The sequence below is a fragment of the Lichenostomus cassidix genome, chromosome 7, assembly GCF_008360975.1.
Source record: "Lichenostomus cassidix isolate B80296 chromosome 7, HeHo_3.0, whole genome shotgun sequence".
Classification (NCBI taxonomy): Eukaryota; Metazoa; Chordata; class Aves; order Passeriformes; family Meliphagidae; genus Lichenostomus; species Lichenostomus cassidix.
Window position 1 is genome coordinate 21073731 of NC_139488.1, and position 20707 is coordinate 21094437.

Below are 20707 nucleotides of genomic sequence, written 5' to 3' on the forward strand. Positions count from 1 at the left end.
TTCTGCATTCCCCTTATGTAATCACATCTCAGGTATTAACTAGATGTCACTTCATCTCTCGGGAGGAAGCATTAGTAGATTTAAAGTTGCTTCTCTTATGTTTGCTAAGCAATGCCTGTATGTATACAAGTCTTTGTACACACAGTACCTTTTGTATTGCAGCAGGGACTAGTGAGTTATGCAGCAGAGAAAATTCAGATTTGTGTGTTGACTTTGAGCTCTTTAGCTCCTCTCAGTTACCACTGTTAATCTAATACACACTGCAACAACAAATTTCAGCTTCAAACTGTAAACTGACTTTTTATCATTCTTATGACAGGTCCTGGGATTCCCATTTCTACGCTTTTTGAGAACCATGGGGACAGAGGTACTGCAGATATCCTGCCTATTTCTGACCAGTTGGTATACTCCTTTACCTCTAATCCAGATCAAGATCTTCTAACACAATATTTAGGATTATGATCAAGAAGCCTTTCATCTTGTTTGGTATTAAAATAACTAATGTCTTTCTAGATTTGTTGATTAGTGAAAGCCAAACATGAATGAACACACTAATGCCTTTATCTCACTTCCTGAATCCAGCGCTTTTATAGCATCCTGCTGTTTTTCCTGTTTACACACTCTAGATAAAATGAACATGGACAACTCTTTGTCTACCAAATTTTGAGTCAAACTTTGCAGAAAATATTATTGTAATTTCCAAGCTATTTCTTTCCACATTTGGATGAACACAAGACTTTCTTTTTTCATGAGGCAACACTACCTTCTACATAAGACAACAGTGTACTATTTAGAGTTTACAGTTTGACCTATTGTGCTGTACTAATTAGAATTTGGATCAATGACTTGCACTTCAGCCATCAGTAGAGATGTCAGAGAAGAGCAGGAGCTCTTTCAGATGATCAGTTCAAATAACTGCTTCAGACAAGGTGTAATTATTGATACAAAGTGTGATCAACAAGAAACATTCAGAGCTCTCATTCTTTAAGTAGCCAGTTAGTGAGGACTGTTTGCAACCAAGCCAAGCAGGAACTTTCTAACTATGAAAATACTAATTGTTCTGCAGTGGATCTTCTCTCACTGTCCCTTGTTTTTTACTTAAAAATTCCTCTCTGACTTTAAGCCCTCAGTTCCTAAAATGTTATGGAAAACTTGTATGGTCCTGTATAAAACTTCAGTGATTTTAACATTCCCTTCCTTCCCCAATAACCAGTAGAAATGAACAGGTGGTTGTAATGGTCCGTACCGTTCAGCCTGCATTGATAACCCACTGGTAACTGAGTGTTGTCTGACCAAAAGACACATAAAAATACAAGGAAGACAAATGCCTCAATATTGTTAAACTAACTTAATCCATGCTGATTCATTTAGAAGTCAGTGAATTGCAACATAATATTATTTGGACTCCAGTAGTAGTTGGTACATCCTATTTTATAACCACTTAAAAATTTTTGCAAATGGAAAAGATAGGTTAACATGTCTATTACAATTACAGTGTAGAAACGCTGTGTTTTGGTATTTCTTTTGCAGAAGGTTTCAATAGATTTAAAGGTTTAAGTACAGCTCGTGTGTGGATTTTTTTTAATATTTAATCCATTGTTATAGCTCTCCGTTTTTCCTGATTCACTGCTACCTTTTATGTCAAGTGCCCCCACTATCTTATCAAACTATGAATTGCATGACATGCAACTGAGTGCCATACTGCTGTTATGTGTTTCTTAACCTCTCTGCAGGAGAGAACAGTTTCATATAATGGATTTTTATCACTGGTTTCATCATGCCTCCCTCTTCTGTGCTGTTATTCTCAGGAATAAAAACAAATTCAGGGTTCTCTTTGACTTCTTCATTACCTTTTTCGAATTAATTTTCCTTAAGTTCCTTGCTTTCATAATCTCTTCTGTGGTGCAAAACTATTTTTAGTAAATCCATTTTCATTGCAGTTGGCAGCATTTTGAAACTATATCACCCATGAATTTTAGTAGGAGACGGTTAAACTGATATGGTTCAGTTTAGAAGTTCCTTCCAGGATGCCTACAATTCAGTTGTGGTAATGGGCAAGTTTCAGCAGTTTTGAGGGGAAGGATGGAAAGGGTTCAGCTGAGTTGGCATGACCATCCAAAGGCAGGATGATCTTTCAGCCATAAAAAAACCCACTTGAGTCTGCAAAACTTGTCAAGATTACTTTGAAAGAACAAATTCTAGTATTATATTTCTGGCATGTCCTAAGCACTATCTAGCTCAATGTATCTTGAGAGAAGTCTACTTTTACTTTTTTGAGCATTTCCAGAAACAGGAAGGGGGGAAAGGTAAAATAAAAAAAAAAATCTCCTGCAGCTTTAAAAGGTTCTTTCATTTTAAAAGTAAAGCTAAAAGTCACAGATTTCCATTATGTACAACATTCTTCATCCATCACTACTCATTGGAAAAAACCCAAAAATAAACAAGACCCAGTGGCTTCATAATATATATTTCTGCCGTCTGTGCTGTGAATTAACTAAATTTTAAATAGTAAAATTATGTAACTGTAAATTTGATCTAAAGCAAGTAAAACAATGAATGTTAGTACTGTTTAGATTAAAAAAAGGAAAAAAAGACCAAAAAAGGGTTACTAAGTGAGCAGTAATATATTACTAAGGACAGTTACATGGTAAGTCTGGTGTTTTTCTGTAGAAATGTATCATAGAGTGCTTAAGTGAAGGTTTGCCATAACCCCATAACCCCTTGAGAAAGTGAATTTCCTGCACTCCTCAGAAACAAGATATTCCCTGAGGACTGTGTGCTTAACCAGACTGCCCAAGAGTCTCAGAGGTTGAACTGATGTTAGTCTGATAAGCAAGAGAGAAGATACAGGACTGTGTTTTGCACGATATGATGAATTTTGCATTTCTAGCTCCCACCATTTTACAAAACTGAGATGAGGGCTCTGCAGGAGAAAGCTGTTTCTTCATAACATGCAGAACTCTAACACTCAGAGGCAACATGTGAAATGATTTGCATTGCAAAATGTACATCCTATAAAAATCTAACGAGTATTTGTGCACTGCAATACCAGTGCTTTTCTTTCATTTAGCTATGTGATCAAGCCAAATTAACAATGTCTGAGTGGATTTCATTACTCTGCTTGTAAAATTCACAGATTTCCTTTCTGTTCTAATAACACAAAATAAAGGATTCTTAATTACTGAAGAGAAATATACAATAAATCAGTTAATAATTCAGGCATTTCTTTTACTTAGAGCTCAGAGTATTGGAAGACAATTGGGAATTGCAGTCTGCTTTGCAAGAGATCAGATTGCCAAAAGAAGAAATTAATAAGCTTGAAGTGGATGGTATAAGTAAGAATTACACATCTTTATTGTACTTTCTAGTCCTAGCACTTTTAATATTTTGCCTTAATTTTCTTGTAGTAAAATACTGTCTTTCTGTAGAACAAAGTTGTTAGCCTGTCAGACTGGGAAGAAGAAGTCTGGTTCTGCCCTGTTCAATAACAGCTAATTTGTCTATGCCTAAGGGTATCTCTCAGTAAAATAGTAGTTAAATCTCATCTCTGTTTCACAATGCTTTTTTCAAAAATCTTTAATACCATTGGTAAAGAGTTTTAATATTTTGTAAAAACAATATATGCTGGTTGTAAAATGTGAAATGTAAACGGCTGTTCATGGGTTACACATTCTATTGACTTGCACTGTTCTTTTCAGTAGTGACTTTACTAACAGTATCCCATGGCAATAAATCAGTGTAAAGTTTCCAAAATTAGTATCTGATAATCTTACAACACTTATGCTTTTCTAGGTGCCTGGAAAAACTGAGAACCTAGTCTTTTGTGAAATAATTTTATACCTAGCTAAATTAAAGTAAATATGGGTACTTTATTTCTTCAAAGTTGTTCTTCAATAGCTCAGTATAAACAGTTAAATGCATTAGGTCTGTGATTCACAGTTCATGTGTTGTGTACTAGATGCTGATTCATGTTCATATCCTGTTACACCAAACTCTGGATTATGCTTAGAGGAATCATTTCAACCATTAAGAATATAACTTTATTTTGTCTTTTATAGCCTTGTGGTACAAAATGCTTCTACCTCCGCAGTTCGATAGATCCAAGAAGTACCCTCTGCTTATTCAAGTGTATGTAACACTTCCTTTTTTTGAACGTTGTTGTTTTGTTAGAAAACATACATTTTATAATTTAACAAAATCTGGGACATTTGCAGCATTTTATGAAGCAAAAGCCAAATTACTTAGTTCTGTTTTATTGTGGTTTTTTCAATATATTTCTGGAATAGAAATTCCCAATGGAGATCAATAGGGATTTTAATGCTAATCTCAGCATGGTAAGGATTACTTTCTCAGAGAAAGAGAAAGGCTAAATTCATGTGGGCTTTTCCTTGTAAATCTTAGCTCTGTTTCTACTTCTGTTAATCATGAGGCAGTCTGAATGTATTAATTTCAGTTTTGCTAATATGAAAAATACAAGAGCCTGCTTCATATTTTAAGAAAAAGAACCCTAAGCCATGTGTACTGGCTTTTAAAAGAGCATTTGACATAATTTATTGCAGGCAGAAAAGGCAATAAAAATTGTAGTGGTGAAAAAAAGATGCAGAAAGGAGAGCTGAGTGGGTGTAATAAACTTTACATCATTTTCTATTAACCAGTGATGATCCAAAGGTCCAAGAATGTTAAGTATGTTTAAAGTTTAGAGTAGAAGAGGTGCCATCCTTGAGGTCAAATGTGTAATTTGCATTAGGCCATTCTCATGAGGAGTGTCTCTGTATTGCTCAGCTATGTGGGGTGTGTTCTGCCCACAGCTCCAACAGCACGTGCTATTCCCTGCTGAAACAAGTAAGGTCTGGGGATGGCCAAAAAGTGTAAGGAGTTGTATTTCTTTCTCTTGTTTTCTTTGGCATTACTGACTGCAAAGTCAAATGCAGAAAAGCAGAAAAGCACCATAAAGGGCTGTTACACCTAAGGAATTTGAAGAGAGTAAAGAATTGAATCCTTGAGGGATGGCTCTTTGAAAGATTCCCCTTAGGACAAGCAGCTGACACTGTGTTCCTTAGTCTGAGCTGAAACTAATTATTTGCCTTAGGAATAAGACCTAAATGTTTAAAATTGATTTTATGTCGCAAAATCTTATGAAAATTGTAGTTGAACTGTTTGTCTACTGAGCTCTCTGAGCCACTTTTTGCTACATTAAGTCATGTAGCTAAATATGGAGAAAATTTTAGAAGTACTGATAGCTATAGTCCAGTGTCCAGTAACCATATATAAATTTGTAAGGATGAGTGAAAATTTGTGAATTTTTTTCCTCAGGTATGGAGGACCTTGCAGTCAGAATGTAAAGGAAACATTTAGCATTAGCTGGATAACCTATCTTGCAAGCAAAGAGGGAATTATTGTTGCTCTGGTGGATGGCAGAGGGACAGCTTATCAAGGGGACAAGATTTTGCATGCAGTATATCGAAGGCTTGGAGTCTATGAAGTTGAGGACCAAATCTCAGCAGTGAAGTAAGTAGACTACCTCCCTGTATAGCTGTTGTATTTGCATACCTAGAAGTAGTAATGTGAAAAGAATATTAAATTCTCAGCCCTTCTTCTGAAGAGCTGAGGTCTAAAAAACTAAAATATTAGTGTTTGCTTGATGTCAGTGAGGTTTTGTTTGATATATTAAGTCCATATACCACTAAGTCCACATTGGACCTCACCACTTGCACGGTATAAGACAATCATCAGAGGCTTCAATCCTAAGCCTAAGGAAATACAATTGTCAGTGGTGAGAGATAAGCCAATTATCAGTTTTTCTGAAGTTTTTTCCTATAGGGCAAACCTACCTCAGTGACCATATAGATTAGCCAGAGATCCATAGTGATGTACCTCACCAATTAGCTAAAGGTCAAATGAGAAGTTTGTAGCAAAACTGAACCTGACACAAACATTCTAGAGGTCAGTTAGTCACACACTTGCTTTCTGTGCTATTGTAGGATAGTTAAGAAGAACAGAAAATACATGAGGTCTCTTGATAAGTGTTCCCCAATAGCTGCTCCTTTACATCAAAACACTTAGCAGTGTTCCAAGGGAAAACAATTCCCTTGGAAATTGCAGAGGTTTTGGGAGGGAGTGAAAGCTGAGGATTTTAAAGAAAGGCTGTCTGTTAATCTTACAGATGCAGTAGCACTGCTAAAGTGAGCATTTGAAGTGTTAGTTTGTACCCCCCAGAGATGACCGCAAGGCAGGAATTTAGCCTAGCCTTTGGTCTGGAATTTGGCCCATCAGAGTATGGATAGATTTCCAGGTACAACAATAAATACCGTATTTCCTCCAGACTCAACTGAGTATCTTAGCTAGAAATTGAATGTAGCAATCCGGGTTTTCACAGCTTTCTCTGCTTGTTTGAGAGCACTGCCTGTACTTACAAGGGTGTGTGAGGAGGATATCTGTTCCTTCCTCTTCCTGCTTTGTGATAATTCATTTCCTCCTCAATGTTATAAATGTAAATATATCATTATGATTTTCAGTGATAAATGAAACAGAATAGCTGTATATCATGTCAAGTTTTTCTATTATTCTATTCTTTTATTTTCTATCTTAAAACTTTTAGGAGGAGTGGCATACTTTAAAATATCACAAGAATGCCTCTATATTATTCTGAATCGCCACTCAGACATAAAATATCAGAGGGAACCTAAACTGATTTTGCAGTTGCAAAATCTGCTGATACAAGCCATGAAAAAAATGACCTCAGACTTCACACTTCCCAGTTTTCTGTCAGCACCTAGACTAAATTTTTATTCAGTTCAATGTGTTGCATTCCATCTTCCTGATCTAGCACATGGTTTAAGACACATGATTTTTAGAGAGGTTCTGTACTCCAGTGGGAAGTTCTTGGAGGGGCTGTTACTGTAGGTGGAGCCCCAGGGATTAAGACAGTAATACAACAAAGCTGAATCAGTTTTTGGCTTTTCTAACTCTGTCCCACCCAGATAGTGTCCTGCATTTTGGGTGTTGTCAGTCTCTTGTGCTAGTAAGTAAGGCTAATATGTGTCCTGAGATATATCTGAACCTATTCTGTTTATCTGTCACTCTCAAACCTTTGTGGTGTTTTGCCTTATCCTCTTTTCTTTGCTGTTGTTAATACATCTTTAGAAATGCAGTCACCATACTCTGATGCAGGATATTTGTAGGAGACCTAATATTTATGATTCTCTTTGACCTGTTTGACTCCTGAGAGTGCAGAGTGCACCTTTCATTCATTTCAAGCCTATTACTTACTTGGAGCATTAGTAGATGATTCCTTCATTATTATTTTTTAATAAAGTAGCTGTATGAGGTTTTTACTTTTCTGGTACATAAAAAAAAAAAAAGCTTATTTCTCCAGGGAATCCTTACCCTCCTCAGAATTGATACTGTGATTCTTGAGAAATCAAAGTATCAACTCACTGTGACATCAGTATGTTGAGCATCTTGCACAATAAAGTCTGAATGTTAATGGTAATCCAGCACCTTTGGCACTAAAGCAATGAAAACAATCCTCATCCACTGGAACAAAAATTATTAATATGAAAGTATTAATTTCAGTATTTTTTGTACTTTCAGGAAAAATTCTTCCTTTTTCCTTTCAACAATTGTTGATTAAATAATTGATGCTTTGTAGAAATCAGGCATGCTATTGATTGTCTGTTTGCTTACATCGGTGGGATATGTGGAAAAAAGTGAAAGAAAAACTGTATTTTGCTAATTTGTCACTGTACTAGCAATTTTTTGTAATAGTGCCTTCATTTTGGTGATTTTATTTTCCACAGAAAATTTATAGAAATGGGCTTTATTGATGAGAAACGAATAGCAATATGGGGCTGGGTAAGTAATTAGAGTTTTTATATCTATCTTTCACTAATCCTGCAGTATAATTTTTTTTTAATTCTTCCTTGTTCTGTCTTAAAGGTGTATAAAATTTCTTTTGCCCATATGTGATGGATTGTCAAAGGGGATGGTTCCTGCTGGTACTTACAGACATGCAATTGCAACAATGAAAGCCCCCAAAAAGGAATCTTTGGCAGCTCAACAGGGAGTTTTTAAAAGCTCATGTCTAATACATTGTTTGGACTTGAAGTTAAGCCAAATTGAAACATTTTAATTGGCTTTACTTTTAGCTTAGGGGCTTACTGGCATGGTGTCAAATTTCAAGTATTGTCCTTTCTGATCTGAGATTAAAATGGTGAGAAAAGTCCTACGAGTATCTCTCATCAGAAACTCTGACCCCTGCATCCTCCTGAACCACTGTGTACTTGGCTGGCTTTGCAATGGTCATCAGGGATGAATCTGGGTCTGAGGGGTTTACAACACAGACAGCTTCACCAAGAAGTGGAAAAACTGAACAGTATAGGAGTCCTTCCAAATTATTAGCCAGTCTATTTTTCATCTTTTATTTTTTCATGTGTTTTGCTTTGTAATGCTCCCAGAACATTTAATAGCCAGATGTGTTTCCTAATCTTACCACATGAGCAGAGTTGCTAAAATCTTTCTATGAAGCTTCTAGCTTCGGTCAGACACTACTGTAACACCAGAATAAAATGGGTACCATATGGTGAAATTAAGTGACACAGACACTTAGATGTGAAATTAGGTAATTTAAGGGCACAGGAAAATATTTTCTTTTTTAAATCACATCATATGTTATTTCACCACAGTGTTTCCAGCACCATCTAAGAGCTTGCATACATCTAAAACATTGTATCCCGGTTGTGGGTAGAATATTAAAATAAAGGCAGTACTGCCAAACCTATCAGTCTTTTTTTCTTTTTTTTTTTTTTTTCAATTTATTATACCATTTCCAGGTGTTTAAGCATTGAAAAGAGTTGAAAGGTGTTTTCTTATTGATAGGCTGGAGCTTGGCAGGTCTGCATGAACTCGTGCTTTCAGACTCACCAAATTCTTCAAGATGGCAAAAGCTCTTAAATAACCACTAAAGCGATTTGGGTTGTGAACTCTGTCTCTCAGCCTGTTACAGTGAAGAGATTTATCTGCCCAATCCTAATCCCTTACTTTTTAGCCTTGTGGACTGAGTTTTTGAAAGATCAAATGAGCAAATCAAATGAGCAGGAGAAATTAATTGAATTGCTGTTTCTGTTAGTATATCACTCACTATCATTGCAAGCTGGAACATCAAGAGGAAGGGTGGACCAATTTAACAACAACTTTTTTTGTACAAAAAAAATATTTAATAGTTCTGCTTATTTCCCTTAGTCTTTCATATGCTACTGAGGTAATCTTCAGAATATTTCATGACACACCATATTTTTATCTCTTCCTCCATTCCAAAGTAAATAGAAACCCATTACTTTGCAAAGATCTTATATGAGTTTTTCCAACCTCAATTCCACATCCTGTGGAGAGCCAACCAAAGGCTTTTTATTTGCATTATTTTCCTGTCTCAGCAACTAGCTCTCTTCTTATATCCAGGCTCACTTATTACTTTACCCTTCTTACGGCCATGAACTTATTCTTCCTTTCTGGGTCCCAGTTTGAGGAATCAGGCTAGAAAATAATAGGAACAGCGGCAGGCAGTAGGGAGGAATTCCTCCATCCTCAAGTAGATGAGTATATTAGTACTGATGATTGAGTTAGTTCAATATGCCAATCTTTAGGTAGTTTGTTAAGGGAGGGGAAAACCTATAGCTCTTCTTGGAGGTGCACATTGAAAGGATGAGGGGCAATGAAAACAAGTTACAAGAAGAGAAGTTTCCTTTTGGTTTTAGGAAAAAAATTGTCACAACAGTGACCATTGTTGAAGCAAATTGAGTAGAGAGGATGTGTACTATGGATGTGACTGAAATCAGTATCATCTACATCTGAAGTTAGCCGTTTTGAGTTATAGGTTGTGTTAGATTACTGTGAAGGATGCTACCAATTTAAATTTCTCTGTGATTGTAAGTGGTAATAAGAGCAGTATCCTGTGATAAACATTGAAGAAGTAGCAAAAAAGAAGTGATTCAATAAAATTGTATAATCTTTCTCACATCAAATACATTTGAAATCAATCAATTTTTTTAAAAACCCAGCCTTTTGTTACTTTGTCCTTCATGCATTCAAAGCAAAATATTTCATTTGGAATTAATTTATATGAGTTTGATTCAGAAAACAGAATGATACTTCACCAGTAATTTTAAACTGTCTGTGATTTCTTCCTAGTCTTATGGTGGATATGTAACTTCTTTGGCACTTGGATCTGGCAGTGGAGTATTTAAATGTGGAATGGCTGTGGCTCCTGTTTCCAGCTGGGAATATTATGGTATGGAAACCTGTCATAAATACTGACTTGGAAAGCAAGATGTAGCATTTAATGACTTCTTAAATTAAATCATTGCAGGAATCTGGCAATTTGAAACATAAAGACATTCAAATTACCTAGATATAAAAGTCTTAAGACCTTAAGTTTAATGTTTTTCTTGCTGAAAATAACTGACTGCAACTGGCAGTTTGGAACTGACTTTGACACAAAGAAGGTATGCCTGGATAATTCCATATGCACTTCTGTAACAGTAAATGTATAAAGCCCTCTCAATAAACTGCTATTAAGGAGTGATCTGCCTAAAAATCCTGTTAAAACGTTATCACTGAATTCAGAAACAGCTGAACTGATTTATCTGCCAGTAATGAAATCACAGTACATTTCAACTTCAGACACCACAGATGACCTCTGTCAGGAATCAGTATTTCTGATGACTGCAAAGTTGTTTCCCAAAAGCACTGAAAAGAGTGGGAGTGTTGTGCTTGATACAATTTTTTAATTAATTAAATACTTTTCCCTTTAATTATTTCTCACCCACACGTTCTGTATTGTTGTGTTACGATACATAGTTTTATTTATGTTTATGGAATTAGGCTCCCAACTGTTGAGAGGAAACAACTCTGGGAGTATATTCCCAAGGCCTTCCTGTGTGAATTAAGCAGGCACATACTCGTACTTGCCGACCTGTTAAGCTTTTGGCATGGTGTAAAGGAACCTTAGTGTAAAAAAAAATCATGGCATGCATGTATTCAATGAGTAAAATGTAGCACTTTGAACACATTTACTTAGCATATGGTCGTTTTCTGAGTCTTGGTTATGAGAAAAATTTTTGGTTAAATGGGAAAGATTCCTTCCCTGACTGCTAGCACAGACATTCCTTGTATTTATGGTGTTTTGCAAACAAAAGGGAAAATATTTGTATGACACAGGAAGCATAGACTTCATGTTTTCACTGGCATCAAGATTTTTTTAAGACATTTTTACTCATGATCACAAAATTATTTCCAGAATGCAGGCATAAAGCACTGATTTTGCAAAAGTCCCTTAATGAAAGAAGAGTTATAAAAATTTGTCCAAGCATTAAAAATCAAATTAAGTTTTTAAATTGAAGTGGATTGGACTGACACCATTGCAGTCTTTACTTCAGCTGAATTTTCAGGAGGGAATTAAGGAATCTTGCTGAAAACACATTGTAAAATCAAACAGGCAAATGTACCTCCACTAAGGAAGGAAGGAAACAGAAGGAAATAATGAGTCATAAGTTTTGGCAAACAGATCATGTTAACATTAGGGTGAGCTGTGTTAGGGGCAAAACTACAGGATGCTACATATTTGAGTCTCTGAGTGGTGTTAGTATGTCAGAGGACATACTGGCCTCTAGAGCTTCTAAATTCTGTCTGACCCTCTCTTAGATGTACAGATGAGATTCTGGACCATAATCTTTTCTCAGAAACTGTCCCACCCCCCTCCATTTTGAGTCAGAGTTAATAACAGCTGAACAGGTATAAGATGGAAAGCAAAATTTCATTCAGGAACAATGTGTAGTTAAAAGCATTATATCTGTGACTGTTTTATTAAAATTTATTTAAATTCATCTGCATTTCCTTCCTCAATAATTGACAAGCTGAATCTTCCACTTAGTCATTACAGTGCAATTCTGTTGACCTCTGTGGACTTGTTGTAGCTATACTGGTAGAAAAGAGTGGAGAAATTGGCTCAGAATACTGTAGAAATGTCAGCCATTCAGAAAGAGTCTATTTTATTGAAAACTTAATCCCAATATGGTTGCTTGACACTGTGTTGACAACAGATATTGCACATTTTCTGTTTTCATGGAATGATAAAGGATTTTGATAAAAGACTACTTAAATTTTTTTGATACTCAGTTTATTACAAATTATCTTCAGAAGCCTTGCTTGGCTGATCTGGGAGACATAGTACACATCTTTAGCACTCAGCAGTACCACATGTAAATGATACATAATAAACCATGGGAACAAGAGTATATTGATGCATTTTGTTTTCCAAGGAGGATTCTCATTTCTACTTTTTAACAAGATTTTTCTAATACAGTGTATCAAACTGGATAACGTAGACAATCCCAATTCCCTAAAGATTACAATGGCAGTCGCCTCTCTTTTGAGAGGGAAAGATGACAGCTCTTCTTTGTCAGAAAGCCCTGACTCTGTTAAATAAATAAAATTCTTGTAATACTGCAGCTTGACTGCTCAATATGTGTCAGTTACTCTTTCAAGGCAAGGTCATAAAGAAAGTAATGTTCTGATAGTAACAGCTGCTGTGTCAGTTTCCCATAAATTTTCATAACAGCTCCTTGTTAAAGTACAAATACCAAGGCAGCTCAAAGAGAGATGTTTCTACTGATTTCTTGATGATAGATACTGTTCAGTTTTTCACATTTGTTTTGTCAAATCTGTTACCAGTCTTTGTTGTAGTTAAAAAAAGGAATTGTACAGAGACCTGAATAGCATCGGGCCACCTTTTCATTTCATGCCTGTATCCTTTCCTGCTCCCCCTAGTTGCTGCATGTATACGTTCAATAGGAAAAGGACAACGTGCACATCCATATTTACTGTTTATATATACAAATCCTGAGCTCTTCTTTTTAAGGTGTCAGAATTAGTCTGTGTCATCTTTCCACCATGCACCATTATTGGCTCATTGCCTTATTCAACTGACTTCTGGAGTTCAACCCAACAGCATAAAGCAATATCAATTAATTACCTTTATCCACAAAACCTAGAGATGAGTATAAAACCACTACTTCTGCAAAGATGGATTGGAGAACAGTTAATAATTAGCCTTCATAGTTGATTTTTAAAATATGTTTAAATTTGGTATATTATGAGGAAACCAAGCAGAACAGACACTGTTAAAACATCATTGAATTTTCTAAGTGTCATTGAAGGCACAAAATATCTGCACTTTCTTTATCTATAGTTTCTTTCTTTAATTTCAGCATCTATCTACACAGAACGATTTATGGGTCTTCCTACAGAGTCCGATAATCTTGAGCACTACAAGGTGAGAATTCTGTTTCTGTGCTGATCTGCCTAAATTTGAATCACATTTCCATGGATAAGTAGAACTGTGAACAAGGAAATGGCCCACCAGCTCTCATGGTACACTCCTGTTGTAGTCAAGCTACTGCCATGAAATTCTTATCTACACAATTAATTGTGGGTTTGTATTTATAAATCCCAAAAATGCCAAATGGAAGTCCTTATTTTCTTCCTTGAACAAGTCAGACTGTTCTGCCAGTGCAAACCATTAGCCTAGAAAAGAACTCAAGTGAGAGGGATTCAATCATGAGATGGAGATCAAAATGTTGATGTTGATAAGGTTTTGGTTGGTACTGTTAGCTGTGATATGCAAACTGCTTCATGCAAATTAATTCTCTGATAATAAGATCATAAACATGCTAAATGATCAGATCAGCTTCCTCTACCTGGAACATATTGCTATTCTTTTCATCACATTGATAGGAAGTCTGTAATTTCCTCTAGCAGCACACACAGCAGCTCTGGCTACAGAGAGGCCTGAATGAACATCCAAAAATATTAGTAGAAAGACTCCTGTTAAAGATTTGAATCGTGTTCTCAGTACCTATTTCCATCCCCACTCAAAGAACAGAAATGCTGAATACCAAACAACCCTGGTAGAACTTTCTGGGTAGCCAGGAATTAGAATGTTTTGGGAATGACATGACTAGGGCTATTTTTTATGTGAATTGGCCCTTAGAAAAGGCACTAAATATCAAATCTGTTTCTGATAGTATAGAGACATATGTGACAGCACAGAGAGCTACCCACTGCAAGCCAAGCTTGCACAGGGATCCTTTATGGACAGACATCATCTACACAGTGCAGATTAATATTCTTTCTCATGCTAGTGCTTTTCATAATGCATGCAAAGTTATGTAAGGAAAAAAACAGCATTTATTTGTAGGTATTCCTGTCCTGAAGCCAAAGATCACAGATGCACAGAGTCCTTTAGTTTGGAAAATACTTCTGAGATCAAGTCCAGCCATTTAGCTAACACTGCCAAGTACACCACTAAACCATGTCCCCAAGTGCCACATCTATACATCTTTTAAATATCTTCCTGGATGCTGACTCAACCACTGCCCTGGGCAGCTTGTTTCAATGCCTGACAGCCCTTTCCATGAAGAAATTTTTTCTCATATCCAGTCTAAACCTCCTTGGGCACAATTTGAGGCCATTTCCTCTTGTAGATTGTTGCCTGGGAGAAGAGGCCAACCCCCACCTGGTAACAACCCCCTTTGAGGGAGTTATAGGGAATGTTAAGGTCCCTCCTGAGCCTCCTTTTTTCCAGGCTAAACACCCTCAGCCATTCCTCAAAGGACTCACCCTCCAGACCCTTCCCAAGCTCCACTGCCCTTGTCAGGACACTCTTCAGCACCTCAATGTCTTCCTTGTAGTGAGGGGCCCAAAACTGAACACAGGATTCGCGGTGTGTCCTCACCAGGGGGCCAGTACAGGGGGATGACCACTTCTCTGGTCCTGCTGGCAACACTGCTTTTGGTACAGGCCAGGATGCCACTGTCCTTCTTGGCCACCTGGGCTTGCACTGCCTCGTGTTCAGCTGTTGTCAACCAACACCCACAGGTCCTTTTTCTCCAGAGAGCTTTCCAACCACCCTTTCCCATGGCCACTAGTGCTGCATGGAGTGGCTGTGACCCAAGAGCAGCACCTGCCACTTTGCTTTGTTGAACCTCAGACAACTGGCTTTGGTCCATTGATCCACCTTGTTCAGATCCCTCTGTAGAGACTGATATATATTCATATACAGCCATATACATGGCTCCTATTGTAATTTCAGATTGATAGGAAGTCACTGCTGTCATGTCAGGCCAACTGTTTAATTGTTTTTCTAGTAGGTAATGAAAGCTTTTCAGCACTGTGAATGAGAGGTTTAAATTGAAGTTGCTGAACTGTTCTTTTTTCCTCTCAACAGAATTCAACTGTGATGGCAAGAGCAAAGAATTTCCAAAACGTAGAGTATCTTCTCATCCATGGAACAGCAGATGGTGAGGTTTGCAAATGGCAGAGCAAACACAGAGCCAGAATCACTTTGTTTGAAAAACATTAAGCATCTATCTTTGACTGGGTCAGGACTTAGATCTTTGGTAGATTTCCATATGACCTATCATAAGATGCTTACTCATTCTTAGTAATGTCAACTGTATCACTTGATAATTAGTGGACACAGCTAAGTGCACTATAACTTTATGCTTTGTGGTATTAACACATTTCAACAGACAATCTTTTTTTTTGCCTTTTTTAGATAATGTACATTTTCAGAACTCAGCACAAATTGCAAAAGCTCTGGTTAATGCACAGGTGGATTTCCAGGCAATGGTAAATAATAGACTATTTTTCATTTTGAAAAGTGCTTCAGAACTTTATCAATAAGCTTATCTGACATTTGGCAGTGTTTTTAAAAACCCTCTTCAACTGAATATGCTTCAAAATTTGGCAATTGCTAATGCATTTGTTATTCTTCATAAACCATTTCTCAATTTCTTCCCCAAAGGATTTGCCTGCTCTTGCTCTTTTTTTTCCTTGCCCTTTGGATGCTAGCAGGATTTTCCTCTTGTGAAGAATAACTTGGAGGCTTTTAAAATGAGCCAGGGAGAAGAATAAGAATCCAGCCTCCTTATGAATGTTTTTGTTGCCTAGTAAAAGAGAGGAAGATGAAAGAGCTGGCTTCTGGAGCCAAATCATCACTGACTATGGTAGATTCAATCTTGCACTGGACTTGCCTGCCACAGGCATGAAGTGAAACAAGCAAAAAGGGTGTGAGGTATCCGAATAGTTTATCCAAATTCAGCAAAAAAAAAAAGGCAACAGATTGCAGGATATAGAGGAGGAATGAACAGGGGAAATGTAGTTCTGAATTATATGCTAACTTCTGCTTCCAAGCCGTTTTTCTCAGGGCTAATAAGCAAAGTATTTGTCTTCTATCAAACATACTGGCCTCCTGCCTGAGTCTGGTTTCACAGGGCTGTGAACTCCCCAAAAAGGGATCACAACAGGGATTTCCCTGTACTTGGGTTTGTAGACCCTTTTGTGTATTACACATTTTCTGCCTTGTTCACTGATATTTAGCAAATCTGGGTTATTTCTTAAGTACCTGGGATACTGTATGCAGTTGTAGTCATTCTGGTTCAGCTACAGTGGAATGGCAGATATTTCTGAGTTAGCATAATTCATATGTATGTTTGATTTCCAGTACACCATTCACAACTTCATGGCCCTGCTGTAATGCAAGATGTTTGGAATAGAATTAAAACAACATTTAGATGAAATTTAAATGGTTAGATGGTTTACTGTTTAGAGCCCAGTATTTATTCCTAAGCAAGACTCTGACCCCTATTGCCCAGGCAATGCAGCAGGTCAAGGGTATTTCATCCCTAATGGCATCTCAAGGCTCTTTTGCCTGATTTCATACAACTGGCTTGTAAGTACTGAGGCAGTAATACTTACTCTGAAATAACAGAAGGCTTAGAAACTTCTGTTCAGCAAGAATATGATTATCTTGGGAATTGATGAAAAAATAATTACCAAGTTCCTCTGTTTTCTTGAGCCATCCACTTTCTTATGTACAGTAATAAAAGGCATTTCTTGTATTAACTCTTGGAGAATTGAAAACATAACATAGGGGTTTTATGTTTTTGTTCTTTCTTTCAGTGGTATACTGATCAGAACCATGGAATTCCAGGCCTTTCCAGCAAACATCTCTACACACATATGACCCACTTCCTCAAACAATGTTTTTCTTTGTCAGAATAAGTAGGCGACTCAGGGCATTCTAAGGCATCTGAGACATCTCTGGGAGACTGCAATGACAGCACTGCCCAATTGTATAATTTTCAGGTGAATTGATCCCAGGAACTTTGAAATTTTAAACTTGATGTTTACATACATTTTTGATACTGTATATTAGCAAATGTTATGGTAACAAATGTTTTGACACACTTAACATCTGTTTGACAGAAAAAATAAAATCAAAATGTAAAAAAGGTCTTGTGCATCTATTGCCAACTTGCTTGAACTTACATTCTGCAGCCCAAGAAAGGTGGTTCATTGCAAATGCACACTGTCAGATTAATATGATTGCATTTGTTAACTAGAAGTGTAAAATGGGAAAGGACAAAGGAAGCAGTGCAAGTACCTAATTAGCATCCTAACAAGAACCAGTTTCTCAAAATTTATTTTCAACTTTTTGTAAAGAATCCAAGCAGGGATAGGAACATACAGTATTTAACACTGAAATTTGGATACTTATTGAGAGTATTGAATGATATGTTCAAATTTTATTCAACTCTTATTCGAAACCTTGGTTCTGCAAAACTCTCAGTGTTCAGTTTTAAACATGAAAGCAGGACATTCATGATAACTATTTTACATCAGTTTTTTTCTACCTGTATGCAAAGTATGTGAGCCATATAAACTTGTTTTTATTTTCTAATCATCACCATAGCATTCATATTGATCTGTGTCATTCATCCCAGACTGGAGGGGAAGGATCAAAGGATTATGCAAGCTTTCTTTTCTTTGTTTCTACTGAAACTATTTTAGGGAGTCTTTTAAAAATACTAGAAGCTAATAATGATTGGAACTTGCAGTCTTTTGATTAGTAATTAAAACAGTCCTGTCATAATATAAGAATATTAACAAGATAATTGGCAAGAGATCCATTGTAGATTAAACAATTTCTTGGTCACGTATTTAAAAAATTCTGAATTAGTGGACTGCATAAGAACTATGGTCTTTCTGACACACTATCTCATCTCTCCTATTAGCTATTGAGAGTACAAAATAACCTGAAATCGATTGTGTTGCCTTCCCACAAAACAAGCTGCTTCCTAACTCTCAGTCAGAGATCAGTCGCTGCTTCTTTGTGGAAAAGCAAGGGGTTTCATTTGACTTTCTTGACAAAAACATGGGGTTTGGCCAAAATAATTAAAATGTGGAAGTGATTTGGTATGTAACAGCTTCCTTCGTTTGTTAATGGCTATATCAAATCTGATTTTCCACACATGAGAACATTCCTTAGATACATCTTTATGTAAATGTAGTTGCCAAGCTGTTTGTAATGGTTAAATTATACTTTGATGGGAACTCTTCAGAAAATACTCAATTAGTTCAGGTTTTTTTGGAAATGCTGCCAATTACGTGACGTTAATGAGCTTTTTGTTGGTAATGTAATTAAAATTCAACTGCTATAATGGCTAAAGGAAAAAATTATAGCTGTAAGAAAGTTAACATTAAGCAAATATAACATGAAGTGGGCCTAATTAGATGTTGATTACATGGTCCTGTGTGCATTTGCTGCACAAAACAGTAGTCTCAGAAATGTGGTTATCTTACAAATAAGGAATACAATTCAGTTGAAATTACTGAGATTTAACCCTCAGTTTGTTATATTGATACAACACCATGGAAATCATTGAAACATTGTGGTGAAAGAGAGAAAAATCGAGCTCTTATCCCAGGTGCTTAAAGGTTTAAGATACCTGAAAATGTCAATGAGAACTTCAGAGTAATTTCCAAAAAAGCACAGTATTGCTCTCACATAAATATCAATATATTAAGGTCACTTTCAACTTCTGCCTTTATTTTATTCATTCTTTTGAAAATCTTCTAAGTTCTGGAAATTTGGGCAGATAGATTGTCTCTTTGTCGATATTGTAAGTAATAAAATGATGCAATGTGTTGTTCATACCCTGCCCATAGGTCTGTTTTCTGAAGCTTTTGGAAGTATTTGAAATAAGGGAAATTTCAGGAAAATCTGTCATATAAAGCAACAGAAGGTACCTCATTCTCAAGGGGTCCATCAGCTATTTCATTATTAATCTGCCCTGAGTTCTGCTTGTTTCCTAAGGCAATGAGAGTACACATCTTCCAAACTGTTCACCATCTACTTTGGCTTGTAGGTAGCAGTTGTGGGGATAAAAACATTTTAAAAAATAAGTGCAGTTTGCTGCCATCATTTTTCCTTCTTTGTTTTTCATGTTAATTTCTTTGCCTTACACAGTGTTCTTGCCAAAGGATGGGAATATGTCTCCAGCAGAGTGTGACATTTACACTGAGTTGCTGAAATAATGTCTAACCCGAAAGCTTTATGATTGAGCAACCATGTGTTTTGATGACCTGGGAGAAAATGTCCTAGGATGCTGTGAGTGTGAAAAAAACCCTCTTAAAATACAGCCAACATCAGATTGCTGGCTGGCCTGTGCTTATAACAGGTAACATCACAGTTAATCATTAGAAATGGTGCAGAGCACTGCAAACCTACCCTTGCACTATAAGAGAATCACAGTATGTTTGGGGTTGGAAGGGAGCTTTGGAGGTCTGCATATCCCACTTCCCTGTTCACACAGGGCTACCTACATGCTGTAGCCCAGGACTTTGTCCAGATGGCTTTTGAATATCTAAAAGCCATCTGGACACTCTACAACCTCTCTGGGCCACTGCTGCAAGTGCTTGGTCACCCTCATAGTAAAAAAATGCTTCCTTACACTCAGAATATTCTGTGTTTCACTTTGTGCCTGTGGCCTCTTGTTCTGTCATTGGGCACCACTGAAAAGAGGCTAGCTCAGTCTTCTTTAGACCATCCCTTCAGATATTTATATATAGTGGTAAGATTCTCCCAAGCCTTTTCTTATCTAGAAAGAAAACATGTTCCATTCTGCCTTTTCTACAAACACATGTTAGAAGCATTACCCCAGTTATTCACTGGGCAGTTATCTGCCCCGTTCCACCTTAATCAGAGAGAAGAGCCTAAAGAGGCTACAGGATAGGCTCTTTTGTAACAACTCTTCAACAGTTCAAGTTGAAAGGGATTGTCCTAAGGTATCAAGCTGAAGCTAACAAAGTATGTTTAAGGGTTAGCCTTATATGTGAATAAAAAGTATATGTAACTATACTGCAAACATAGAATATGGAGTGTAAGAGCCATACAGGAAACATTTTGAATTAAGCTAAGCTCTTAAGACAAGCTTTTCTAAGCTGATGAATGAATGTCCTCAAAGTTTTGCTTCTCACTTTCAAATGTTTTAGATGATCTGGTTTTCAGAAAATTCTAAGTACTTTCCGTTCTTTTCTCTTTTAAATAACACTCTCACACTTCAGAGACTCAAACATCCCACTTCAGACAATGAAGCATGAGTCTTCAAATATGTGTCATATAAACAAGATATCCAAGCTTCAGAAGATAGGATGTAGTTGTTCTGAATTAAGTAGACAGGCCCTTGATAAATAGCCACAAATACAGTTGTTTACAAGACGGTTTTCACTGTGAATCCTCTCTAGCTTTTACAAATTAAAACTAGAGCTGAAAAGTAAAAATTGCTTTATCCTAGTAGCAGAAGTGTAC

The 20707-nt window shown here is 36.7% G+C and overlaps 1 protein-coding gene across 5 annotated transcripts in view; it reads left to right on the forward strand.

Annotated features, from left to right (window-relative positions):
* Window positions 1-19902, forward strand: part of FAP (fibroblast activation protein alpha) — a 40460-nt gene extending 20558 nt beyond the window's left edge. The window contains exons 19-28 of one of the 5 annotated variants that reach the window (XM_085066626.1): window positions 320-367; window positions 3237-3335; window positions 4059-4128; window positions 5314-5508; window positions 7800-7854; window positions 10186-10285; window positions 13263-13327; window positions 15281-15353; window positions 15611-15684; window positions 17017-19897. In XM_085066626.1, the coding sequence (XP_084922752.1) occupies window positions 320-367; window positions 3237-3335; window positions 4059-4128; window positions 5314-5508; window positions 7800-7854; window positions 10186-10285; window positions 13263-13327; window positions 15281-15353; window positions 15611-15684; window positions 17017-17118 (881 nt within the window). In that variant the 3' untranslated portion in view covers window positions 17119-19897. Of the gene's footprint in view, window positions 1-319; window positions 368-3236; window positions 3336-4058; window positions 4129-5313; window positions 5509-7799; window positions 7855-10185; window positions 10286-13262; window positions 13328-15280; window positions 15354-15610; window positions 15685-17016 lie in introns of all 5 variants that reach the window. The other 4 variants (XM_085066627.1, XM_085066625.1, XM_085066628.1 and 1 more) reach the window with 4 other exon arrangements.
* The last annotated feature ends 805 nt before the right edge of the window (window positions 19903-20707 follow it).